The 22,402-nt window shown below is 40.3% G+C and overlaps 1 protein-coding gene across 3 annotated transcripts in view; it reads right to left on the bottom strand.

Moving 5' to 3' along the window:
* The window catches only part of tasor2 (transcription activation suppressor family member 2), a 30,757-nt gene that overhangs the window by 6,114 nt on the left and 2,241 nt on the right, over positions 1-22,402 (bottom strand). Inside the window, exons 5-17 of one of the 3 annotated variants that reach the window (XM_082538390.1) lie at positions 21,602-21,693; positions 21,378-21,515; positions 19,392-19,525; positions 19,255-19,271; positions 17,818-17,917; positions 17,615-17,709; positions 17,421-17,527; positions 17,093-17,165; positions 16,915-16,986; positions 14,668-16,764; positions 13,230-13,956; positions 12,608-13,082; positions 1,296-6,374 (exon numbers count right to left, since the gene is read on the bottom strand). In XM_082538390.1, coding sequence (XP_082394516.1) covers positions 1,296-6,374; positions 12,608-13,082; positions 13,230-13,956; positions 14,668-16,764; positions 16,915-16,986; positions 17,093-17,165; positions 17,421-17,527; positions 17,615-17,709; positions 17,818-17,917; positions 19,255-19,271; positions 19,392-19,525; positions 21,378-21,515; positions 21,602-21,693 — 9,206 coding nt within the window. The remainder of the gene's footprint in view (positions 1-1,295; positions 6,375-12,607; positions 13,083-13,229; positions 13,957-14,667; positions 16,765-16,914; positions 16,987-17,092; positions 17,166-17,420; positions 17,528-17,614; positions 17,710-17,817; positions 17,918-19,254; positions 19,272-19,391; positions 19,526-21,377; positions 21,516-21,601; positions 21,694-22,402) is intronic. The other 2 variants (XM_082538391.1, XM_082538392.1) reach the window with 2 other exon arrangements.

Here is a 22,402-nt window from a genome sequence, read left to right as displayed (position 1 = left end):
AGAGTGCATGCATAATGAATGTTTGAGAGGCCGGCAGTTTGATGTTGGTGCAATGGGGAAAACCTTAGCTGAACTGAGTCCAGAGTCTGTGAAAACAAATCCTAGCAAATAAAGAGCAAAATCCAAATTGGATGGGTTTCAGTCCAGAATAGGTAAGGGGCTGTATACTGGGGTGGATCAGTGTAGATGCTGAATGAGAGAGAGGAAGATACGGTGAAGAGAAGATATCTGCCTCCGGTCACTATGTTTATTCCCTGATAGGTTGGTGAGTGGTTACAGCTGTTGCTAGGCTAAATTTCTTGCAAAAGACATACAGTGCTACACCAGAAACTCTCAAACTCTTGTGACTGATTTGGCTGTTAGCAGAATGCCAAAGTTGCCTGAAGTCTTCACGGAAGATGTTGACTTGTCAGCAAACATTTGCTAACTAACCACTGAGAAGTACTAAAACTTGAAAAAGTCTGACACAAACAGGAAACCTTAATGCTAAAACCCAAGACATTTCAAAAGGCCCAACTTTTACTTTGAAGGCAACCTGTTTCTGTTGTCTGTTTGCTTCACACTTCACAGTTTCACAACCGTTTAGCAAGTTCCACACATACCACAGGCAACCTGCTACACCAGAAGCATTTGCAAGTGGTTTTGGTTCAGATGTCTTGATGCATGCTCAATCATCCAGGTAAGTAAATCCCACTGGGGTTTAGCAATCAATTTCAGAGCAACAGCCAGCAACCACTTAAAACCAGTCAGGGAATAGTCACCCCCCCCGTGACAGGGCTTTATAAGTCATCCCCCAAGTGGTCTGTAAGCCTCTGTGACCGACGTCTTAATGGGTTCTAAAATATGTTTGACCATTATAATCTGTAATGAATGACTCCAAATTATTTCCAATACTAATAAAATATATTTACAAAAAAAGTTCTGTAAGAGAGGATTTCTTTGCCATTGCTGCTACTGTTCCAAGCCAGGTTCAAAACAATCCTTTTGGTGGTTCTGTTTAGTTTAAATGGGTTAGGGTGGTATTCAGCCATAGTCTGAAGGAAATATGTGAAAAACACTGAACATACTAATGGAAATCATATAAACTGATTATACTGAGGGAGTAGGCCCAGTACTTTACACCAACATCTGTCTTGACTATTGTATTCAATATCTATTTCTGACCAATGACTAACTTTTTTCTTGTACCTTTCATATACAAGCATCTTGTGTAATTGAATTTGATCAGACATGTCTGAGATATAGCTTATAAACATTATATGGCTGAGAACACTATTTTAAAAAAAGTGTTTTACCTTGGTTTGTTCGAAGAAGACATCTTCTGACGTTGCTAGCATGTAGAACCTATACTTTGTTCTACAGGACTTCTTCACAACTGAATTTAGATTAGTCCGGAACGTTTTATCCATTTCTTTCTTCATTTGTTCACAGAAGTCAAAATGGTTACTTGGTTCAGTCTTAGTGCAACTCCTTCGGAAGTGTTTGGCTTTAGCTGAGACTTTTTTGAAAGCACAAACATCTTGCATTTTTGCTTCATACAGTCTGGCACATTCCACAGTCACATCAGAAACCCAGTCATGTTCCACAGTGTTATCTTTGCCTTCAGAAAGTTCTCCAGGACAAATCATCTTTTCTTCATTTTTGTCAGTTGCATCCTTCCTGTTGGACAGGTCTACCTTAATTTTTTGTCCAATAAGAGAGGTTCCCAAGTGATCCAGTGAATCCTCTTGCTCGTCTAGATTAGAGAAGTTGATAGTCAAAGGACTAGTGCAAGACAGCCTTATTTTGTCATGACTGTCTTCTTGGTGGGTGGGTCTCCTCTCACTCTTTTTCAAAGCCTGTTTCATTTGCTCTGAGAAAATGAGGGATTCTTGTTCAACTGACGCCTGAGTGAGATCATCTTGAATGCACCTCCGAGAAACTTGTTCCAGAAACGAATAAGATCTCTTCTGACTATTGTTATAGACTGTGCATACAAGTGAGCTTTGAGGCCCCAAGACCAGACTTTTATCTATGTTGTCGCTATTTATTTGATCTATAAATGAAGCTGCTGCACTGGAGGGGTCTTTGAGATCCATCTCAATATTTTTTCTAACAGTTTGCTCAACTTTCTGAGCTAAACCATTTGTTAAGAAACCTTGAATTTCATCAACACGTTTTGAGGAACTTTTTGCAGATTCAAAAGACTCCATAGGTGGTGGCAATGACAGATTCATGTCGAATTTTGAAATATCCTTTCTCTGGTACTGATATGAGGGAAATGAATTTGATCTACTATTACCAACAACTGGAAGCCAAGTAGTTTTGAAGGAAAGTTGACTGGCATCCTGGTTATCATTTAGTCTTTCAGAACATCCTTTAGATTTTGCATTTGTCCTCTTTTCTGAGAGCACAGATGTTGGCTTGCTATATTCCAGTCTAGGGGTTTTAGGTGGGTTGTTTTTGAGAGAATTTTCAATTTGTGTATCTACTAAGAAGTAATCTGCTTGACATTCATCATTCTTCGATGGTTTGACAGCCAAGACAGGACAATGATTGTATGCACGGGATTCCTGATTTACATTCGACTGCAGTGTTGGTTTAGGTCTCTCTTGGTCTAAACTTGGTTTAATGACTTGGAACAACTCGGATGGACAATTTCTGGGGAACTGGCCATCCTGCCCTATCAAGGTTTCTTGTATACCGACTCTTTCAAAATATTCCTGAGGAACCGAGTCAGTTTTCTTTATATTCAACTTGACACCAAGCACTTCTTCCAATTTACTTTTAAAAGGTGATACAAGTAAGTTATCTGATGATTCTATGTGCAGATCCTGTGAGGTAGAAGATGACACAAGAGCTGACTTTTCATTGCCTATTTTCTTATCCTTAAAGTCAACTGTAGGTTGGTCAAAGGCTAAAGAACTTGGGGTACATTTGCTACTAGGTTCAGGGGATTGAGCAACAGACTCTTTCATTTTAGGTGTTTCGATCTGACAGGACTTGTCAATGTGGTTTGATTTGGACAGGAACTTGTCTATACTTTGTAGAACTCTTAGAGTCCTTGCTTCAAGATCAGGATGGAGAATCTGGTGAAGGCTGGAATCAGTCTTAACAATGGAACTGTGACAAAGTTTTTCCTCACAAGGCAGCTCACCATTTACAGGTGCTGAGCTTGTGTTGAGGCATTCACGATTCAAGTTTTTGCCAGTTATACTACTACTTAATGCAGAATTGCTTTTGCCTGGGCTAGAACAAGATGGGTACCCATATGGTTTTTCATCTATAGTTGGAGTAGGGCATCGGTCATCTGACTCCATACCAAAGTCTACTGGCCCGTAACTTTCATTTATATCAAGAAGTAACATTTTGCAAGGTTCTTCTTTTTGACTACATGCTTGAGATGTACTACATATCTCACTGGTCAGTGCAGCTTTAGAGTAGCTAGAGTCACTGATGAATGGAATTTCTTCCTGGCCTTGTACCACTTCTCCAGACTTGCCTTGGGGGTGTGAGCCATGTAGATGTACACTAATCTTTTCTGAGGAATCTATTCCAATAAGAGGAATTTCAACACCACTGCAATTTTTATCCAATCTCTCATTTGTTTTGCACTCTGCTCTGAGATCCATTTCTTTAGTGAATGTAACTTGTGCCTCAAATATTTTTGGAACTTCAGACAGAAGTGACTGAGGCTGGCATTGAAATTGTTCTTTGCCAGTTGCATTATCAACTTTCGCCAGTACTGCATCCTTTCCTGAGGCATCCATTCCAATACAAGGAATTTCATCCTCAGTGCAACGTTTGTCCAGTCTATCATTTTTTTTGTCTCTTCCAACATCTGTTTTTTCTGCAAATGCCATGTTTGCCTCACACATTTTTGGAATCTTCCACCGGAGTTGGCGTTGAAATGTTGCTGTGTTATCCTTTACCTGTACTATAAGTTCTTCTGATCTATCTAGTCCAATAAAAGGAATTTCAACCCCAGTGCAACTTTTGGTCAATCCCTCATTTGTTCTGAGGTCTGTTTCCTTAGTAGATGCCACTTGTGCCTCACATATTTTTCGAACCTCACAAGGAGGTGAATGAACCTCGTGTTGAAATTGTTGTTTGAGATCCTTAACTTCCTCTGTTGACACAGTTTCCTGATCTTCATGATCATTGTTACTTTGACCAAATGTGTTTTTGTGAATTGCACTGTCATCCTTTACTTGTACTGTTACCCTTTCTGAAGGGTCTCTTCCAGTAAAAGGAATATCAATAGCAATGGAACTTTTGTCTAGTTCCTCATTTGTTTCATTAGTCCTAAAATCTGCTTCTTCAGTAAATGCCACTTGTGCCTCACATAATTTTGGAGACTCACATTTGGGTAAATGAGGCTGGTGCTGAAACTGCTCTTTGTCATTCTTTACTACGTCCTCTGTTGACATCGTTTCCTGGTCTTCACAATCCCTGTTACTTTGACCAAATGTTATTTTGCTTATTGCACTGTCATCATTAACCTGTACTCCAACCTTTTCTGACGCATGTATTCCAATAAAATAATTTTTAATTCCAGTGCAACCTTTACCCAATCCCTCATTTTCTTTGTTTGTTATGAATTCTTCTTCTCTGAGGCTTTCTTCCTTAGTAAATGCCACTTCTGTCTCACATCGTTTTGGAAACTTACACTGGGGTGAATGAGGCTGGGGTTCAAATGTTTTTTGTAAGTTGTCATCCACTGGCCCTACCTTTTCTAAATGATCTATTTCAGTAAAAGGACTTTCATCTGAGATGCAGCTTTTGTTCCATCCCTCATTTGTTTCATCTGTCCTGAAATCTGTTTCTTCAGTAAATGCCACTTTTACCTCACTTGCGTTTGGAACCTCACACAGAGGTGAATGAACCTGGTGTTGAAATTGCTCTTCCTCATCCTTTACCTCTTCCTCTGTTGACTTAGTTTTCTGATCTTCATGATCATTGTTACTTTGACCAAATGTGTTTTTGTGACTTGCACTGTCATCCTTTACCAGTACTATAACCTTTTCTGAAGGGTTCATTCCAGTAAAAGGACTTTCAAATGCAATGCAACCTTTGTTCAGACCCTCATTTGTTTTATTAGTCCTGAAATCTGCTTCTTCAGTAAATGCCACTTGTCCATCAGATGCTTTTGGAGCCTCACACAGCGGTGAATGAACCTGGCACTGAAATTGCTCTTTGTCATCCTTTACCTCTTCCTCTGTTGACTTAATTTTCTGATCTTCTTGATCATTATTACTTTGAACATTGTTGCAGTCTGTTATTTCTTTGTTTTGGCTCTCCATTTCAAAACTGTCTTTTACCAGAGGCATAGGCGAGCTTCCATCAGATACAAGTAATACTGCTGATTTAAATGCCTCATCTCTCAAATAATTTTTTTGGGGGGAGATTTTCTTAGTTGCAGGCTTCCTGTATTTGGATTTAATTCCCAAAGGAGTGTGAGAATTATTTTCTGAAATGAAATAGCCATCTGCCAGTGCAATACCATCTGCACAAAGCATCGGAGGTAAGCCATGGCAGACATTGTTGGTGTTGCTTACTACTGGTGGTTGCTCGTTCATTTCTGCTTGATGATTACTGCGTGTAATGTAGTTGTTGTTTACCAAGTCTGGACCATTACACATTACAGGTAATGGCTGATCAGTCAAATCCTTTCCAGCAGACATGCAGTTTTCTTTCTCATATAGTCCATTTTCTTTAGAGTGACCATATTCTTTCATCACTTTAGCCTTATGCTTTAGGTCACAGGCCAGAAACCCTTTAAAATGTCCGCGATGTTCTTGTGAGACTCCTTTATGCTCCTCCTTTGATAATAGCTTCTCACTTTCTACACAATTTCCATTGCAGGCAATAATATCTGATTTCTTTCCAGAATCATCACCTGCATGACTAACCTTTTGAGATGGCTCTGCATTACCTTCTTGGCTTGGGTGTTCCTTCCTTTCACACATTGCCAGTTTTTTCAATTTGTTTTTTTCATGCTCATCTGTCTGAACCACACCTTCTACTTCCATATTGAGGTCTCCTTTTTCAGGTTTCACAAATGAAAAGGAATCCATTGCACCTTGTTTCACCAAGTCCATCTCTTTAGCTCCTAGATTTTTAGTGCTCTCTTGCATATTTTTCCCCTCTTCACCGCATCCAAGTAACACTTGACCAATTCCAAATTGTGCCACAGCAGTGGTGACCTTGACAGATGCACTTTGTGCCACTTTTTGAAGAGGAATGGCTATTCCATCACCTCTAATAGATGGAAAATCAATCTTCTCCAGGCAGATAGTTTTACTGTGAGGACTGGTCTGCTTAGCTTCATGAGGCTTTATGAAATTTTTCACGTCAGTCACAATCGTTTTGGAATGAACCATGTTTTCAGAAGGCTGAAAAAGAAAGAGTTAACAGAAAATATAAACAAATCACACTAAAATATCAATTTAATTCATGCAATATGTTAATTGAACATTTCAGACTGAGTGGTTTGTATTTAATGTCAAAACATTTTATACAAAACAGCAGATAGGGCTGGGCCATATTATACCGTTCACGGTAATACCAGTATAATGTTAGGCAACGATAGGAAAATGAAATATCGCGATAGAATATGAGTACAACGCGCATAGGCAGTGCCTTTGTTTTCATACGCACATGGCCGATTGTTGAGTGAAACAGATGAACCAGAATTGGTTTGTAAAAATGGTGCAACTTCAGCGATGTGGAACTGGTTTGATGTTTGTCCGTCAGATACACGACAAAGCACATTTTTTTGCAGAACATGCAAGCGGCCGTCGTTATTGTGGTATTTGTCGGACTAAGATGCTCTTAAATCTGGGAGTAATCTGGGTCCTAAACTCCGTATGCTTCAGGTCAAACGAACACTGCAGCATCACTGAGAGTTAAAAACTGTCTAAATTCTTTCATCTTTAATAAAACGATCAGCATTGCTGCTATACCAGGTGTAACTATGAAGTTTAACTTCCAGGCATCCATGAAAACAAAATTTATTACATTTAACCAGAGGCGGAGCCAGACATTTGAAACACCTGGGGCTTAGCCCAAAAGGGTAGTATGCATGTGGGATTTTTTTTACTTTTTTTTTTGGGGGGGGGGGGGGGTAGAAATGACTGAAAGATTAATAGGCTCTGTTTTGAGTTTTGTTCAAAGAAAGAATGACTTCATATAGGGAAAAATATATATCACATGTGCAGGACACCTTAAACTAGTTTTTTAATTAAGCAGCAAGGCAGAACAAGGTCAGGGCTGTATCAAGACACGAGGACTAAACCCCAATTCAACCAGACCCAGAACTGATCCAGAATTAAAACAGGACTACAACAGTTCAAAATCAGGACTACTTGGGATTTAACCAAGACAGAACCACAATCAGAACTAGATGAAAGTAGCACTAAAAATCATCATATACAGTGGGGCAAAAAAGTATTTAGTCAGCCACCGATTGTGCAAGTTCCCCCACTTAAAATGATGACAGAGGTCAGTAATTTGCACCAGAGGTACACTTCAACTGTGAGAGACAGAATATGAAAAAAAAATCCATGAATTCACATGGTAGGATTTGTAAAGAATTTATTCGTAAATCAGGGTGGAAAATAAGTATTTGGTCACCTCAAACAAGGAAAATCTCTGGCTCTCACAGACCTGTAACGTCTTCTGTAAGAAGCTTTTCTGTCCCCCACTCGTTACCTGTATGAATGGCACCTGTTTGAACTCATCATCTGTATAAAAGACACCTGTCCACAGCCTCAAACAGTCAGACTCCAAACTCCGCCATGGCCAAGACCAAAGAGCTTTCGAAGGACACCAGGAAAAGTATTGTAGACCTGCACCAGACTGGGAAGAGTGAATCTACAATAGGCAAGCAGCTTGGTGTGAAAAAAATCAACTGTGGGAGCAATCATCAGAAAATGGAAGACATACAAGACCACTGATAATCTCCCTCGATCTGGGGCTCCACGCAAGATCTCATCCCGTGGGGTCAAAATGATCATGAGAACGGTGAGCAAAGATCCCAGAACCACACGGGGGGACCTGGTGAATGACCTGCAGAGAGCTAGGACCAAAGTAACAAAGGTCACCATCAGTAACACACTACAACGGCAGGGAATCAAATCCCGCAGTGCCAGACGTGTTCCGCTGCTGAAGCCAGTGCATGTCCAGGCCCGTCTGAAGTTTGCCAGAGAGCACATGGATGATACAGCAGAGGATTGGGAGAATGTCATGTGGTCAGATGAAACCAAAGTAGAACTTTTTGGTATAAACTCAACTCGTCGTGTTTGGAGGAAGAAGAATACTGAGTTGCATCCCAAGAACACCATACCTACTGTGAAGCATGGGGGTGGAAACATCATGCTATGGGGCTGTTTTTCTGCCAAGGGGACAGGACGACTGATCCGTGTTAAGGACAGAATGAATGGGGCCATGTATCGTGAGATTTTGAGCCAAAACCTCCTTCCATCAGTGAGAACTTTGAAGATGAAACGAGGCTGGGTCTTCCAACATGACAATGATCCAAAACACACCGCCCGGGCAACAAAGGAGTGGCTCTGTAAGAAGCATTTGAAAGTCCTGGAGTGGCCTAGCCAGTCTCCAGACCTCAACCCCATAGAAAATCTGTGGCGGGAGTTGAAAGTCCGTGTTGCTCGGCGACAGCCCCAAAACGTCACTGCTCTCGAGAAGATCTGCATGGAGGAATGGGCCAAAATACCAGCTACTGTGTGTGCAAACCTGGTAAAGACCTATAGTAAACGTTTGACCTCTGTTATTGCCAACAAAGGTTATGTTACAAAGTATTGAGTTGTATTTTTGTCATTGACCAAATACTTATTTTCCACCCTGATTTACGAATAAATTCTTTACAAATCCTACCATGTGGATTCATGGATTTTTTATTCACATTCTGTCTCTCACAGTTGAAGTGTACCTCTGGTGCAAATTACTGACCTCTGTCATCATTTTAGGTGGGGGAACTTGCACAATCGGTGGCTGACTAAATACTTTTTTGCCCCACTGTACCTGCACTACACTTGTTTTTTTAATTCTACCAAAGTACACTATTTAGATTGAGAAAAGTTTATATAATTATTTAGCCTTGTTGTGCAAACAAGCCTGCATAACTTAATAAATATAGAATTTGAAAAATAACAAACCTAAAAAGAAACACTAGGTACGAGATACATGAGTACCTATGATACGGTGATACTTTTGGTAAACGACCATTTGACTAACATGTCTGTCTCACCTGCTCTTGTTCCATCTCTTGTCCTGTGGAGGTGGCATGGCACAACACAGAAGAGCCACCTCCACAGGACAAGACTCAGCAGTCCATCTGCATCTTAAGGATAAAGGACACTCTTTCGAGGATGCCAATGTTCACATTTTGGACAGAGAGGACAGATGGTTTGAAAGAGGAGTGAAAGAAGCCATCTATGTCCACTGTGAGCGACCATCTTTGAACAGAGGCGGGGGTTTACGACACCAACTCTCTGCCATCTATAATCCAGTTTTGAGATCCCTTCCCAGACGCCTTAACGCCCACTCACATCCTGGGCCATCTGACCTCAGGAATTCGCATGATAAGATGGGGCCAGGTTTCACAATGAACACACCCGAAACTCTGGCTGATTGGGACCCACACCCAGGAATAGAGCAGCTGCCAGAGAATTCAACATTAATGAATCAATGGTACAGAAGTGGAGGAAGCAAGAAGAATGAGTTTACCGTATTTTCATGACCATAAGGCGCACTTAAAAGTCTTAGATTTTCTTCAAAAAGTACGGCGCGCCCTATAGCGCAGTGCGCCCTGTGTGTTGTAAGGAGGACGTAGTAGAGAACACCATGAGAACGCTAAAGGGTGAAGTGTGGGCGTTGATCATATATACCGGACAATCGCACATACCTGTCCTTTTATACAGGTATGTGCATTATGTGGAACATCGTTGTTTTAACAACCCTGAAAATGGCAAAGAGACACGCTTATGAAGCACAGTTTAAACTGAAGGCCATCAGCTATGCGGAGGAACATGGAAATCGAGCAGCGGCGAGAGAATTTAAGATTAACGAATAGATGGTTTGCAAATGGAGGAAGCTAGAAAACAAGCTCCGGCAGGTCAAGAAAACGCAGCTGAGTTTCCGCGGACATAAGGCGAGGTGGCCCGAGTTGGAGGAAAGACTCGAGCGGTGGATCATCGAGCAAAGAACGAGCGGGAGAAGCGTTTCGACGGTCACCATTCGGCTAAAAGCAGTTTCACTAGCTGAAGAGATGAACATTGAACATTTCCAAGGAGGTCCGTCTTGGTGCTTTCGTTTTATGAAACGGTGCCATTTTTCCATCCGGACCAGGACTACGGTATCGCAGCAACTTCCAGCAGATTATAAGGAAAAGCTGGCCATCTTCCGCTCCTACTGCAGCAAACACATCGGCGACAAAAACATCCAGCCCAGCCACATCACAAACATGGACGAGGTCCCGCTCACTTTTGACATCCCGGTGAGTCACACTGTGGAGAAGAAGGGGACCAGCACGGTAGCGATACGCACAACGGGGTATGAAAAGTCTTCTTTTACTGTTGTGCTTGGCTGCCATGCTAATGGACAGAAACTGCCGCCTATGGTGATTTTTAAGCGAAAGACTTTGCCTAAAGAGAAGTTTCCAGCAGGAATCATCATTAAGGCAAATGAAAAGGGCTGGATGGATGAGGAAATGATGAAAGAGTGGCTGAGGGAGGTGTATGTAAGGAGACCAGGTGGTTTTTTCCACGCATCACCATCGCTCTTAATCTGTGGCTCTATGCGTGCCCATCTCACAGCCGATGTGAAAAAACTAGTGAAACAAATTAACTGTGAGCTTGCTGTCATTCCGGGAGGCCTGACAAAGGAACTCCAACCGCTGGACATCGGTGTGAACCGCCCGTTCAAAGTAAGGCTGCGAGCGGCCTGGGAGCGATGGATGACCGATGGAGACCACAGTTTCACCAAGAGTGGAAGGCAGCGCCGGGCGAGTTACGCCACAATTTGCCAATGGATTGTAGATGCTTGGGCTAACATGTCTGCTGGCACTGTTGTTCGAGCTTTCGCAAAAGCCGGCATCATTTCCGAGGAGCCGCACGGCACGGAAAGTGACTCTGACAGTGAAGAAAGTGAACTTGGCATGTTTGATGGAGATTTAGCGCAGCTGTTCAATTCAGACACAGAGGATGAGGACTTCGATGGGTTTGATTGATGATAAAAATGTGAGTACCAAACTTTGTTTTGCTCCTGCTTTATTTTTTAAATACACACACTTGTATGCTTGTTTGTTGTTGATGATGACGATTGCTGGTAATAAAAATGTGAGTACCAAACTCAGTTTTGCTCCTGCTTTATTTTTAAATATGCACACTTGTATGCTTGTGTGTTGTTGATGATGACGATTACCGGTAATAGAAATGTGAGTAAGGTACCGAACTCAGGTTTGCTCCCGCTTTATTTTTAAATACGCATACAGTACTTGTATGCGCCCTATAATCCAGTGGGCCTTATGTGTGTGTTAAATACAGTAATGGCACACATAACAGACTGTGCCTTTTAGTACAGTGCGTCTTATGGTCGTGAAAATACGGTAATAAAGTTTGATTTATCTGACTGCTTTGTTTCGCTTAATGTGCCTTATAATCCCGTGCACCTTATGGTCCGAAAAATACGTACTGCACACTGCAGTTTAATGTTGCAAAGCACCTCTTTTTAACTTCAGTGGATATTATACATGGTTATGCTCAGGATATGTCAGCCCATTTCTACTGGAAATGCCTTTTGGTTAAACTTTCAGCAAGGAATTTGCATTTGCACTGTTACATTTTTATAAAGCTTTAATGTACATAAAAACCAGCTTCTTGTTTAAGTGAAAATAAATAGAAGGTTGTCTTTTTGCGCTAGTAATGTTGTGGAGTTGTATTTTGTCTCGCATCAATTATATCGTCAGTTATATCGTTATCGCAAATTTTCAAATATATATCGTGATAAATATTTTTGGCCATATCGCCCTGCTCTAACAGCAGATACTGTTAGCCTTTTTCTTTGTTGCTCCAAGGTAAGAGCTGAAATGTCCTTGTTTCGCATCATCCAGGTATTTGAGCTTTATGAGTGTAAAGATATGTGGAAGCTTCCCAAGAGACTGAACACAAATACCACTTCATGATCTATACATTTGGTTGTATTTTGAATTCAGCAACATAGGAGGACAAATTTAGACTAAATGATTAGAGTCTTTCCCAGGCCATCCAAAAGACGTAGACAGATTTATGGCTTTTCTCAACAACAATGCGCCATTTGATGACAAATAGCCTCATAACATTTAGGACACAATTTACTGGCACTGGGTATTAATTAAAATTCTAACAATTAGACTAAATGACTAGTAAGCCTGATACTGATTAGTGACAATAGTGACAATTAATCAGCTAGTTGACTAGTCACACAGATCCCTAATCCAAACATCCTAGCTGTCTAGACCTAAAATTTCTGAGGTGTAGCTGAAACTGGAAAACCATTTAATTTTAAAAGAAATTAATTCATATATTATTCATATTGTATGTTTGAAGTAATAGTAATGTTAGAACCAAACCTGAAATGTACTTGCCTCATGAAGCTCTCCCAGTGGCTTTAAAGAATTCAGTGTTTCACTGGGTTCTTTCTGTTCACTGGAATCAAGCGACCCTTTTTTGTGGATTTGTGGATGTGAAGTGACTGACTGTAGACAGGTGCTGGAATTTTTCAGTGACAAATCCAAAACCACAGAATCTTGATTCAATATGGTGTCATCCTTTTGGCTGAGGTCCAAAGCATTTGACAACAAAGGGTCTGAAGTGTCTGGTACACTTGGGCAAGAAGCAGCAGTGTCTTTATGCTCAAATATAGTTAAGCCAGATACAACTGCACTCGTCATTCCCAATGAATCATTCTCTTCTGAGCAGGAGTACGCAAAATTTGACTCAACGTGAAAAAGGCGTGGTGTTGACCGACTGTAAAACAAGCCTATCCACATGTGGACAATTAGCCGCACCTCTTCATTAGTGTCTTGAATGGAGAAATCCCATGGCCTGTTGAAGATATCAAATTGTACAAAGGTTAGCTACATAACGACATCTGAAGTAAATGTCAGCGCTATCAAAATAAACAAGAATAACTTTTGTCAACATGTTTAACTTTATGCTGACATATTACTGGATAAATAACTGTGTACATACCCATGCAAAGCTCGAACAATAGTTTTGTCTTTTGGATCGCTTGTAAACTTGCTGTCCAGATTAAAGTCATAGTTTTCTTGCCAGTGTCTTGTGATCTTTATACATCCTTCCATATTAACAAAAGTACGGGAGTATCTGAACTTTTGTCTGCAAGCCATGCGCTTTTTCAGATATTCTGGTGTCCTGTTGTATTCACTTCTGTCTTCTTGACCAACAGAGGGCTGTAGTGTTTGAAATCCATACATTGTCTGGTCATGGTGCAGAAGTCTCGAAGAATCACTTACAAGGGATGTACCTGGCAAACCCAATAGTAGAGAGGAAGATGGGGGCAATGAGTAAGCATGTTCTTTAGATACCAAACCAACGAGTTCACCGTTTACTACAAGGTGGCTTGGTGCAGGAGACTCATGTGGCTGAGTGGATCTATCAGCAGGCTGTCTAAGCAGAGCATGAAGAACTGACTCTTGTTCAGCACTGGTAAGGTCTTTTTTAAGGTCAGACTTCTTCAAACTTGTCTCAGGTTTTCTCTCAAATGATGGGTTTGGTTGTGGAGGGGCCTGGTCATTATTGGCACTGAGTGCCAAGTCAGCAAGTAAGTTCAAAGCATCTGCAGGTGAGTAAGCCCTGTTCATTTTTTCAGTCTTCCTGACAGAATTATCGCTAGTACAGTCTTTGTTTTTGAGTTTTTCACTGGCAAAACAAGCTGGAGTTTGAAAGTGCAACCACCCTGTGAAGACAAAACAGAGAAGAAACAAGAGAAACAGCATGAAAATAAAATGTAGCACATTGAAAGCACTTGAAATATACCAGTCTATTATCATTACGAATTTGTCACCAACATATTAAGTATGCCATTGTTTAGAACAAAGGTGTTGGTTTATTTAGCCAATAATGTCAACCCTCTGGAGATTGATAGGGCTAGCAAAAATGCAGCACAAGCAAAAAGGAGCAAAAGCAAACTAGCTGTTTTCACACAATTCCTCAATTAAACGAAGCACAAAGGAGGAAACATTCGCATCAACTGCATTCTCACTACTGTGGTTTATACACTGAGGTGCCCAAGTACAATGTATAAGAGATAAAACACAGGGTGACCACTTCCTAGCTTTAAATTCCCCGTATTATTATATACAGATATCGCATTAGGCACCTGGCAGGTTAAAGATTGTTTCATGTTTCGTTACATTAAGCATTTGTGTTCTCACATGCATTTAAACTAGGTAATTGTGACAAAAGTTCAAGGTTGCTGTGTATGTGTGAAAACAGCTCACAAGTTAGCAAAGGCTTTGCAAAGTGCAGAAGTAGCATGCAGAGGACAGTTATGGGAATGACAGAGTCAGGAAAGGGGTTAGTTTGTCCTGTACATGACAGAAGAGATTGCACATATCAGACAAAAAACAAGCGTTCCACACTTTATAATTACAAAAACATAACTTACATTTCTTTTTGATACATTCTGCAGAGATGCTTTGGTGCTTTTTGAGTGTTTTTATCCTGCCCCGTCTTGTAAAAATTGATGAAGCCCTATGCAAGATTTGAGGTTGCTTGTCCTGAATCATTTGTTCCTGTGTCTTTGCTGTGTCCGTCTTTTGCTTGGAGTCCTGATCCTCTGTTTTTTTCAAGTTCTCCGGTATCACTTTAGGGGTCAGGCCAAGGGCAAACGCAAACAAAGGGTCAACTGGCTGCACCTTTTGAACTTCCGTGACCACAGCATTGGTGGTTGGGGTATTTTTATCATTACATGTCAGCGCCTCAGACTCAGTGTCCGCTCCTTTGCTCTTCTTGAGACAAGGCTCAGTGTCCCGAGGAGTATTTGGAGCTGTGTCCTCTGTCACAAGATCCGTTTTCCTCTTTCCTCTTAAAAGTACTGATTTTAGTTTCCTCAACAGAAATTCACTCTTAGTTGGGCACTTTTCAGGGGAGAGGTTCTCAGAGTGTTTTTCCTGAACTGCTTGTGACGAAACACTGTCTGTGGGTTCATTATTTGAGGAATTACTTTCTGGATTCAAAGGCAATGAACTATTACCATAATTTGACTCCCTTGAAATTTTCTTCTCAGGATTAACATCACTAACAGTGACGTTCTGAAGATCATTCCCACCCTCCACTATGTTAGCAGCCTGCATGTCTTCCACTGCTGTCTCTGGAGCAGTGCAAGACTCTGGATCCGATTTGACCACGTCATCAGCATTCACTGGGGCATCAAGCAACATTTTTTCAGAGCACTCTTCATTTTTGTTAGACTGGAGCTTATCCTTCAAAGATTTAATTTGATCAACAAAGTCTGTAGAGCCGTGAGGCACCAAAATCTTTCCACATTCACTGATGATTGGTTTAAGGTCCCAGCGCTCGGTTTTCCTTCTTAAAGGGCAATGCTCAGGATCTGTTTTTTTCTCTTCTGCTATGGGTAAAGCAACCATAGCTGATCTTAGTTTTCTATTTTTTGGAGATAGTTTTCCACATTTGCGCTTACGCCGTTGTAATTTCCTCCAATTTGAAGGATTACTCAGCTGTGGGTGATCTGGTATTTCCTTGGTGTGTTCATCCTTCAGACTGTTTACATTGTCATTCTCCACTGGTGTTTTGACTGTCTGTAAAGTAGACGGCACAACAGAAGCTTTAGATGCTTTTTTCAATCCCCCAGAACCTCCTGTGTGTAGTTTAAGTTTTGTTTCTGTGAAACTAGTGACCTGAGGTATATTCAAAAGCTTTTGAGTATAGCCAGTCTCATCACAGAGAGAGTTTACTTCTGCTGCTTGTAATTTTGCTCTTAGATTTAGAGTCTCATTGCTGACACTTTGTTCTGCAGAAGTGATGCTGACAATCAGCTCTGCAGGAAGGTCATCTGATGTAGGAGGAGTGAGATTATTTGCCACCACATCATCAGTTTTGTTCAGTTCACTGAGGTCACTGGATTTTTCATTGTCTTTGGAAGAAGCTCCCAGTTGCAAATCATTTGGAACCACATTATGAGGCACAAATGCTAAATCATCTTGTGCTCCGGTACTTGTTGTAACATTGTCTACAGATGTCTCAACATTTTCAGAAGATTTCAGGTCTGATAATGTGTCTTCGAACACTGTATTAACAGGGTCTGTCAACTCCTGAGGTGCCTCCTCAGGAGACGATATACAGATATAGACATCATCATCAAGATCTTCTCTCCTCCGCTCCTCTTGTCCAGCTGCAAGAATTTCTGAAGCTCTAGATACTGGCAGCTGGAAGGAGGTTGGTCTGCTCAGATATGACCTGAAGCTCTGCATTGCCCCATCAGTCCATTCAGGGGACGAGTACAGGTGGGTATCCGGCACATCATACTGAAATGGAAACATGCTGACTTCCCGAGAAGGACTTGACGTCAGACCAGGATTTATCAGTGCAGTGTAACTCTGCATATGCTGAGCCAAGACTTCACACAGTTCTTCACTTGGGTCGATGGGCGTTTTCTCAGCTTCACCCTCAGCATAGCTTAGTACAGGCAGAATCCGGAGGATTTCTGATGTCATAGAAGGGTTCTTCTGTCCAAATTTGGTATCTGTGAGAAATCAAGCCAGAATATTTGTTTAGTATCTGCTCTTGTAATTAAACTGCCTTAATGGCAAATTAAGCTCTAATAAATGCTAGTTACAAAATTTAGAATGATTTAATACATTTATATTCAGTGTTTAATAAATGTTACAATGACCTCTCATTACAACTCGAGGATCTGGAAACACAAACAAGCCCTGCAGGACTTCACTTGCGCAGGACCAAGCATCTAGGGAAGAAAAGAAATTTGTGCATGATATGTAGCTTTCTAAACAAAGACAAAATTTTGTTATGCAACTGACAAAACAGTATACTTAAACCATTTTAAGTCTTACCATCATATGAGAGAAAATGGGACGAGTGCAACAGGATAAAAAATCCACCATCTCGCAGCAAAACAACGAGAGCCTATGTGTAAATAAGTAATGGTTTTTGGGTGTTAGGTAAGTCACACTCAACCACATACTGTCAGCTGCATATAAGAGAGCCTAATATTTTATTGCACTGGAAATTTCCACCGATGAAATCATTCACAGTTTAGTCTATCAACAATAAAATAGTTTGTGAACAGTTTAGCGCTCAATTAATTGCTTTAGTTGTTTCATAAAGAGTTTGCTTGGTCCTCTGTGTTTCATATTAGATTGATAGTAAACAAAAACTCACAAGATCTTTCTCTTTGATGTCCCACAGAAGCTGAACAAGTGAGTTGGTTTCTTCTGCCTCAGTAGAAACCAACTCATACAGACTGCAGTACAAGCCATCCAGAAAGACTGAAAGACAGCAAAATGCCACATTTATTAATATGTTTACTTCCCCAAGATTTTACCTTTAAAAATAAAAAAATAACAACAGCACACCTTCACCAGTGAAGCAGGTTTCAAAAATAGCCCTTGGTAACAGCTGTCGTAGATCTAACATCGAAATCACCCAGTCAACGTTCACCACTGGTGGTCTTCAACAGAAAAAAAAGTGAAAGCACATAAAATAGCTTAATGAAATCTAAATGTTCAAAGCCAAATAAGAATTAAATCTCCCTTTTCTATGTGCACATTGAACTTACAGCTTGGCAGGTAGTAAGGCCCCTGCTTTAGACCTCAGCCCAACATTGCATAACTGCCTGCCGATCTGAAGCTCACCTCTCCAAGGCAAGTAATGAAAAACTGAAATGATTTAATACAACAGCAAAAATGTTATGCATGAAAAAAAAAATGCAATTTTCAGTAATGATAACAAAACAACAACAAAAGCACGTTCACTTGAAAATTGCAATAAATATCTATTATGTATTTAGTCATGTATGAAAAAAATATAAAAAATAACAAAAAAGATACACCCTCCGTCAATTATAAGGTTTTCATAATAGAAATATTATCTAGGTTAAGTAATTAGGTTGAGGTGTTTTTCCGCCATTTTGTTGTAGATTTACTGTTGTACTTGTAGTCATTGTCCTGTTGATTGACCTAAGCTTTAGCTGTCCGAAAATTGGCCTCACAGCTGACTCAAAAATTATAATCCTGCCACCACCATCCCTGATAATTGCTAATAAGGTATTTGTACTGAGATGCTGTGTTTGTTTTTTCATTTGATTATGGCTAAACATCTCCATTTTTATCCATGTCCCAAGGACAATGTTGCAGAAGTCTCGTAGTTTGTTATGCTACCACGCTCTTTTGAAAGAGAAGAGGTTATACTGGTAACTCTTCCAAACAAGTCTCTACTTGTTTTTTTCTAATTACACAGTCACAACCTTAATAACATTTAACTTGCTATCTGAGGCCTGTAGGGTCTGCGATGTAACTCTAGCTTTTTTTTGCAGTCTCTCTGACCATTGCATTGCCTGACCTTGATGTGAATTTGCTGGAAAGAGTCCACCACTGGAATGACTGCTCATTGTCTTGAATGCTTCCCACTTTTGAATAATCTTTCTTAATGTACAATTGGAAATCACCTTAAATCCCTTCCCAGAAAGATGGGAAGCAAATAATCATCATTGCTGATATCTTCTCTGCATTATGTTAAAACACATTTAAATGTTTTTAAGGCGTTAACACCTTTTGTCCCTTTAACATCACAAGGTCTAAAGACTAGTACCCTTTCTTGTCCTAATGTCAAAACTTATGATGCGATTGGATTTAAGCTACGTCCAGATGAACAGAATCAACTTTTGGAGATTGCATTTATGCTCTAATTTATGGTCTTTTGTGAGTGTGTCTGTATACACTGGATCTTACAGTTTTTTAATGTTCTTATTCTGTGACCCTCCTATTTTATGTACAGCACTTTGGTCAACTCTGTTGTTTTAAATGTGCTCTTAAATAAGGTTGGTTTTCATAGGTGATTTATATGGGGATATAAATGGGGTAGGTGAACTACATAAATGTAAAATATATGTAACAAAACATATTCTACAAAAACTAAACAGAACCCTCATAAAAGTGACCCTCCAGCTCCTTGAGAATCTAAATTACGTGTAATCATAATCCCAGCCTTTACTTACATAATTTTTTCTCCTTGCTGAAAAGAAGAAAAAGAAAAAAGTCAGTATGATTTTAATAATCTCACATTGCATGGAATGGTATCGGACTAGAACATGAAGATTTAAAAAACAAACATGTATATGTGATAATAAAATACCATTTCTCCTGAGGTGATGCTATTGTTGCTTTGGTATCCGTATATGAAAACAATACAATAGCAAACGGACAAGCAGCACTGGGAGATTGTGCTGTAGCATTGCTTCCACCATCTAGCAACTCATACATGTAACACTGCAAGACAGAACAAAAAAGGTACTTGAACAGCCTGGTATGCTTTCATTTTTCTTTTTGAACATGCACTTATTCATAAAAGGAAGTAACTAAGCAAGGTTAAAAAAAAGAAAACAACAACAACAAAACCACCCCACCACCGGAATGCTACAATACTAATAACAGAGGACTTGTTAAGTTGACATTTATCAATGATATACCTCAGGCAAATCAATTAGCAAATGAAAAGTTTTTTTTGAATGTGCTCCATAACCCCCCCCCCCCAAAAAAAACAAACTCATTAAATGAATATCTATATAGATAGGGTAATGTGTAAGGAACAAAGGGATGCCACATCCTTTGATGGAAATGAAAATTATCAACCAACAGACTGCTAAATTCAAAGACACCCCCAAAAGTGAAAAACTGATGCAACACACTCTATACATTGTATGACCCCCACACCCTTGCATGCCTGACAATGTTGGGGCATGCTACTAATGAGAAGATGGGTGGTATCTTGGAGGATGTCCTCCCAAACAAAATGCTCCGAAATGTTGTTCTATTAGACTTAGGTCAGGCGACCCTGTGGGCCACCTAATGGTATCAATTCCTTCATCTCCAAAAACTGTCCACATACTTTTGGCACGAGGCCAGGCATTGTCCTGCACTATGGAAAATGCCAATTGGTGAGCCCAATTGGCATAGAATACCAACACTGTGAGCACAAGGCCCACTAGAGAAAATTCGGGCCTTCTTGGGATTGTGCTGGAGGAAAAAGCAAATGGTAATGGCATGTATTGATGTGCCATCCTGAAAGAGCTGGACTACTTGTGCAACTACTGTGGGATCCAAGTATCACCTCATGCTGCCAGTAGTGCCATTGACCTATCCTAACCCAAAAAAAAAAAAAAAAAAAAAAAAAAAAACAGTCAGAAAAGATGAGGAGGGGAAAAACATCAGTGGCCTCCATGTGTAAAACCATTCCTCTTTGCGGATTGTCTCGTAGTTGCCCCTCTAGTGCACCATCGCTGGATGTGTTTGTCGCCGATGTGTTTGCTGCAGTAGGAGCGGAAGATGGCCAGCTTTTCCTTATAATCCGCTGGAAGTTGCTGCGCTACCGTAGTCCTGGTCCGGATGGAAAAATGGCACCGTTTCATAAAAAGTGAAAGTGAAACTGCTTTTAGCCGAATGGTGACCGTCGAAACGCTTCTCCCGCTCGTTCTTTGCTCGATGATCCACCGCTCGAGTCTTTCCTCCAACTCGGGCCACCTCGCCTTATGTCCGCGGAAACTCAACTGCGTTTTCTTGACCTGCCGGAGCTTGTTTTCTAGCTTCCTCCATTTGCGAACCATCGATTCGTTAATCTTAAATTCTCTCGCCGCTGCTCGATTTCCATGTTCCTCCGCGTAGCTGATGGCCTTCAGTTTAAACTGTGCTTCGTAAGCGTGTCTCTTTGCCACTTTCAGGGTTGTTAAAACAACGATGTCCTGCATAACGCACATACCTGTTCTTTTATACAGGTATGTGCGATAAAGTCAACGCACACACTTCACCCTTTAGCGTTCTCATGGTGTTCTCTACTACGTCCTCCTTACAACACACAGGGCGCACTGCGCTATAGGGCGTGCCGTACTTTTTGAAGAAAATCTAAGACTTTTAAGTGCGCCTTATGGTCGTGAAAATACGGTGTATGTATGTATATATATATATATATATATATATATATATATATATATATATATATATATATATATATATATATATATATATATATATATATATACACATACATACACACACACACACACACATACACATACATACATACACACACACACACACACACACACATACACAGAAACTTGTTTACCTGGGTTCTCTCAAATGCAAGGAAGGAGCTGGTTTGTGCAGATACTGAAGGGAACTGTTCGGACACATGGCAGTCCAACCCCACAGTGGGTGCTGTGAAATTCTGGGTATAGTTTTCTGAAACCCTTTTAACTTTACCCTGTTAATAACAGAGAATAACAACATTTTTGTGTTTATAACAGCAGGAACAATCCTTCTAGAAACATCCATTTCTTTTTTCAGTACCTTTGTCAGCCTGATGATGGCGATGTAACCAGATTTCCCATGATACCAACGATTCAGATCCAAACAATCAGAGTACATCGATATGTAAACACCTTTAAATACACAGAAAATTTAAACTTAATATGTTTTCAGTCAAAAATAAACACAGTGAGGTTCAATTATTTGTAATAGGACTTCATAGACAACTATCATGGTGAAGTCATAACTCTGAAGTCGCTGTCTGTCACTCCCAGAGTAATACAACCACACCTAGGAAAATGAATGTCTCACACTTCCAAGAACACACCTCATTGAGCAACAGTCTGACTGAATTACCTTAGGTACTGCAGTAAACACTAAATTTCAACAGACCATAACGGTAACATTTATCAGTTTAGAATAAAATAAAATCTAGTTACATAGTTAAAATGCAATAACATGCGTTTTCCTGCTTATGGTACAAGTAACTGAGTCAGTTTTGAAAAAGAAAAGAAAAGAAAACTTCATAGAAAATGCTTGAAAAATAGTGACATACTCAAGAGCAAGTTATAAGGCGAGGTAGACAGCCACAAACTAGTCTAAGAAGTCTGTTCCGTCTTGTACTTTTTAGACTTTTTTAATTAGGAATGTCAAGTAACAAACATGTCGAGAATTACAACATTTATGAGAGAAAGGTCATGAAAAAAAACCTATTGCACAACTGCAAGTCTGCACAGGATGTGCAGCAAAAAAAACAAACAAAAAAAACCACTGGCTGAGTCGATAACATGTGACACACTGAAGCTGTTGTTTTAAAGTGTCAAGCCGGTGCCATTTTCTCCT

This window comes from Aulonocara stuartgranti (assembly GCF_965226115.1).
Source record: "Aulonocara stuartgranti genome assembly, chromosome: 7".
Taxonomy (NCBI): domain Eukaryota; kingdom Metazoa; phylum Chordata; class Actinopteri; order Cichliformes; family Cichlidae; genus Aulonocara; species Aulonocara stuartgranti.
The sequence above is the reverse complement of the archived record's forward strand: the minus strand, read 5'-3'. Positions and strand labels throughout refer to the sequence as shown.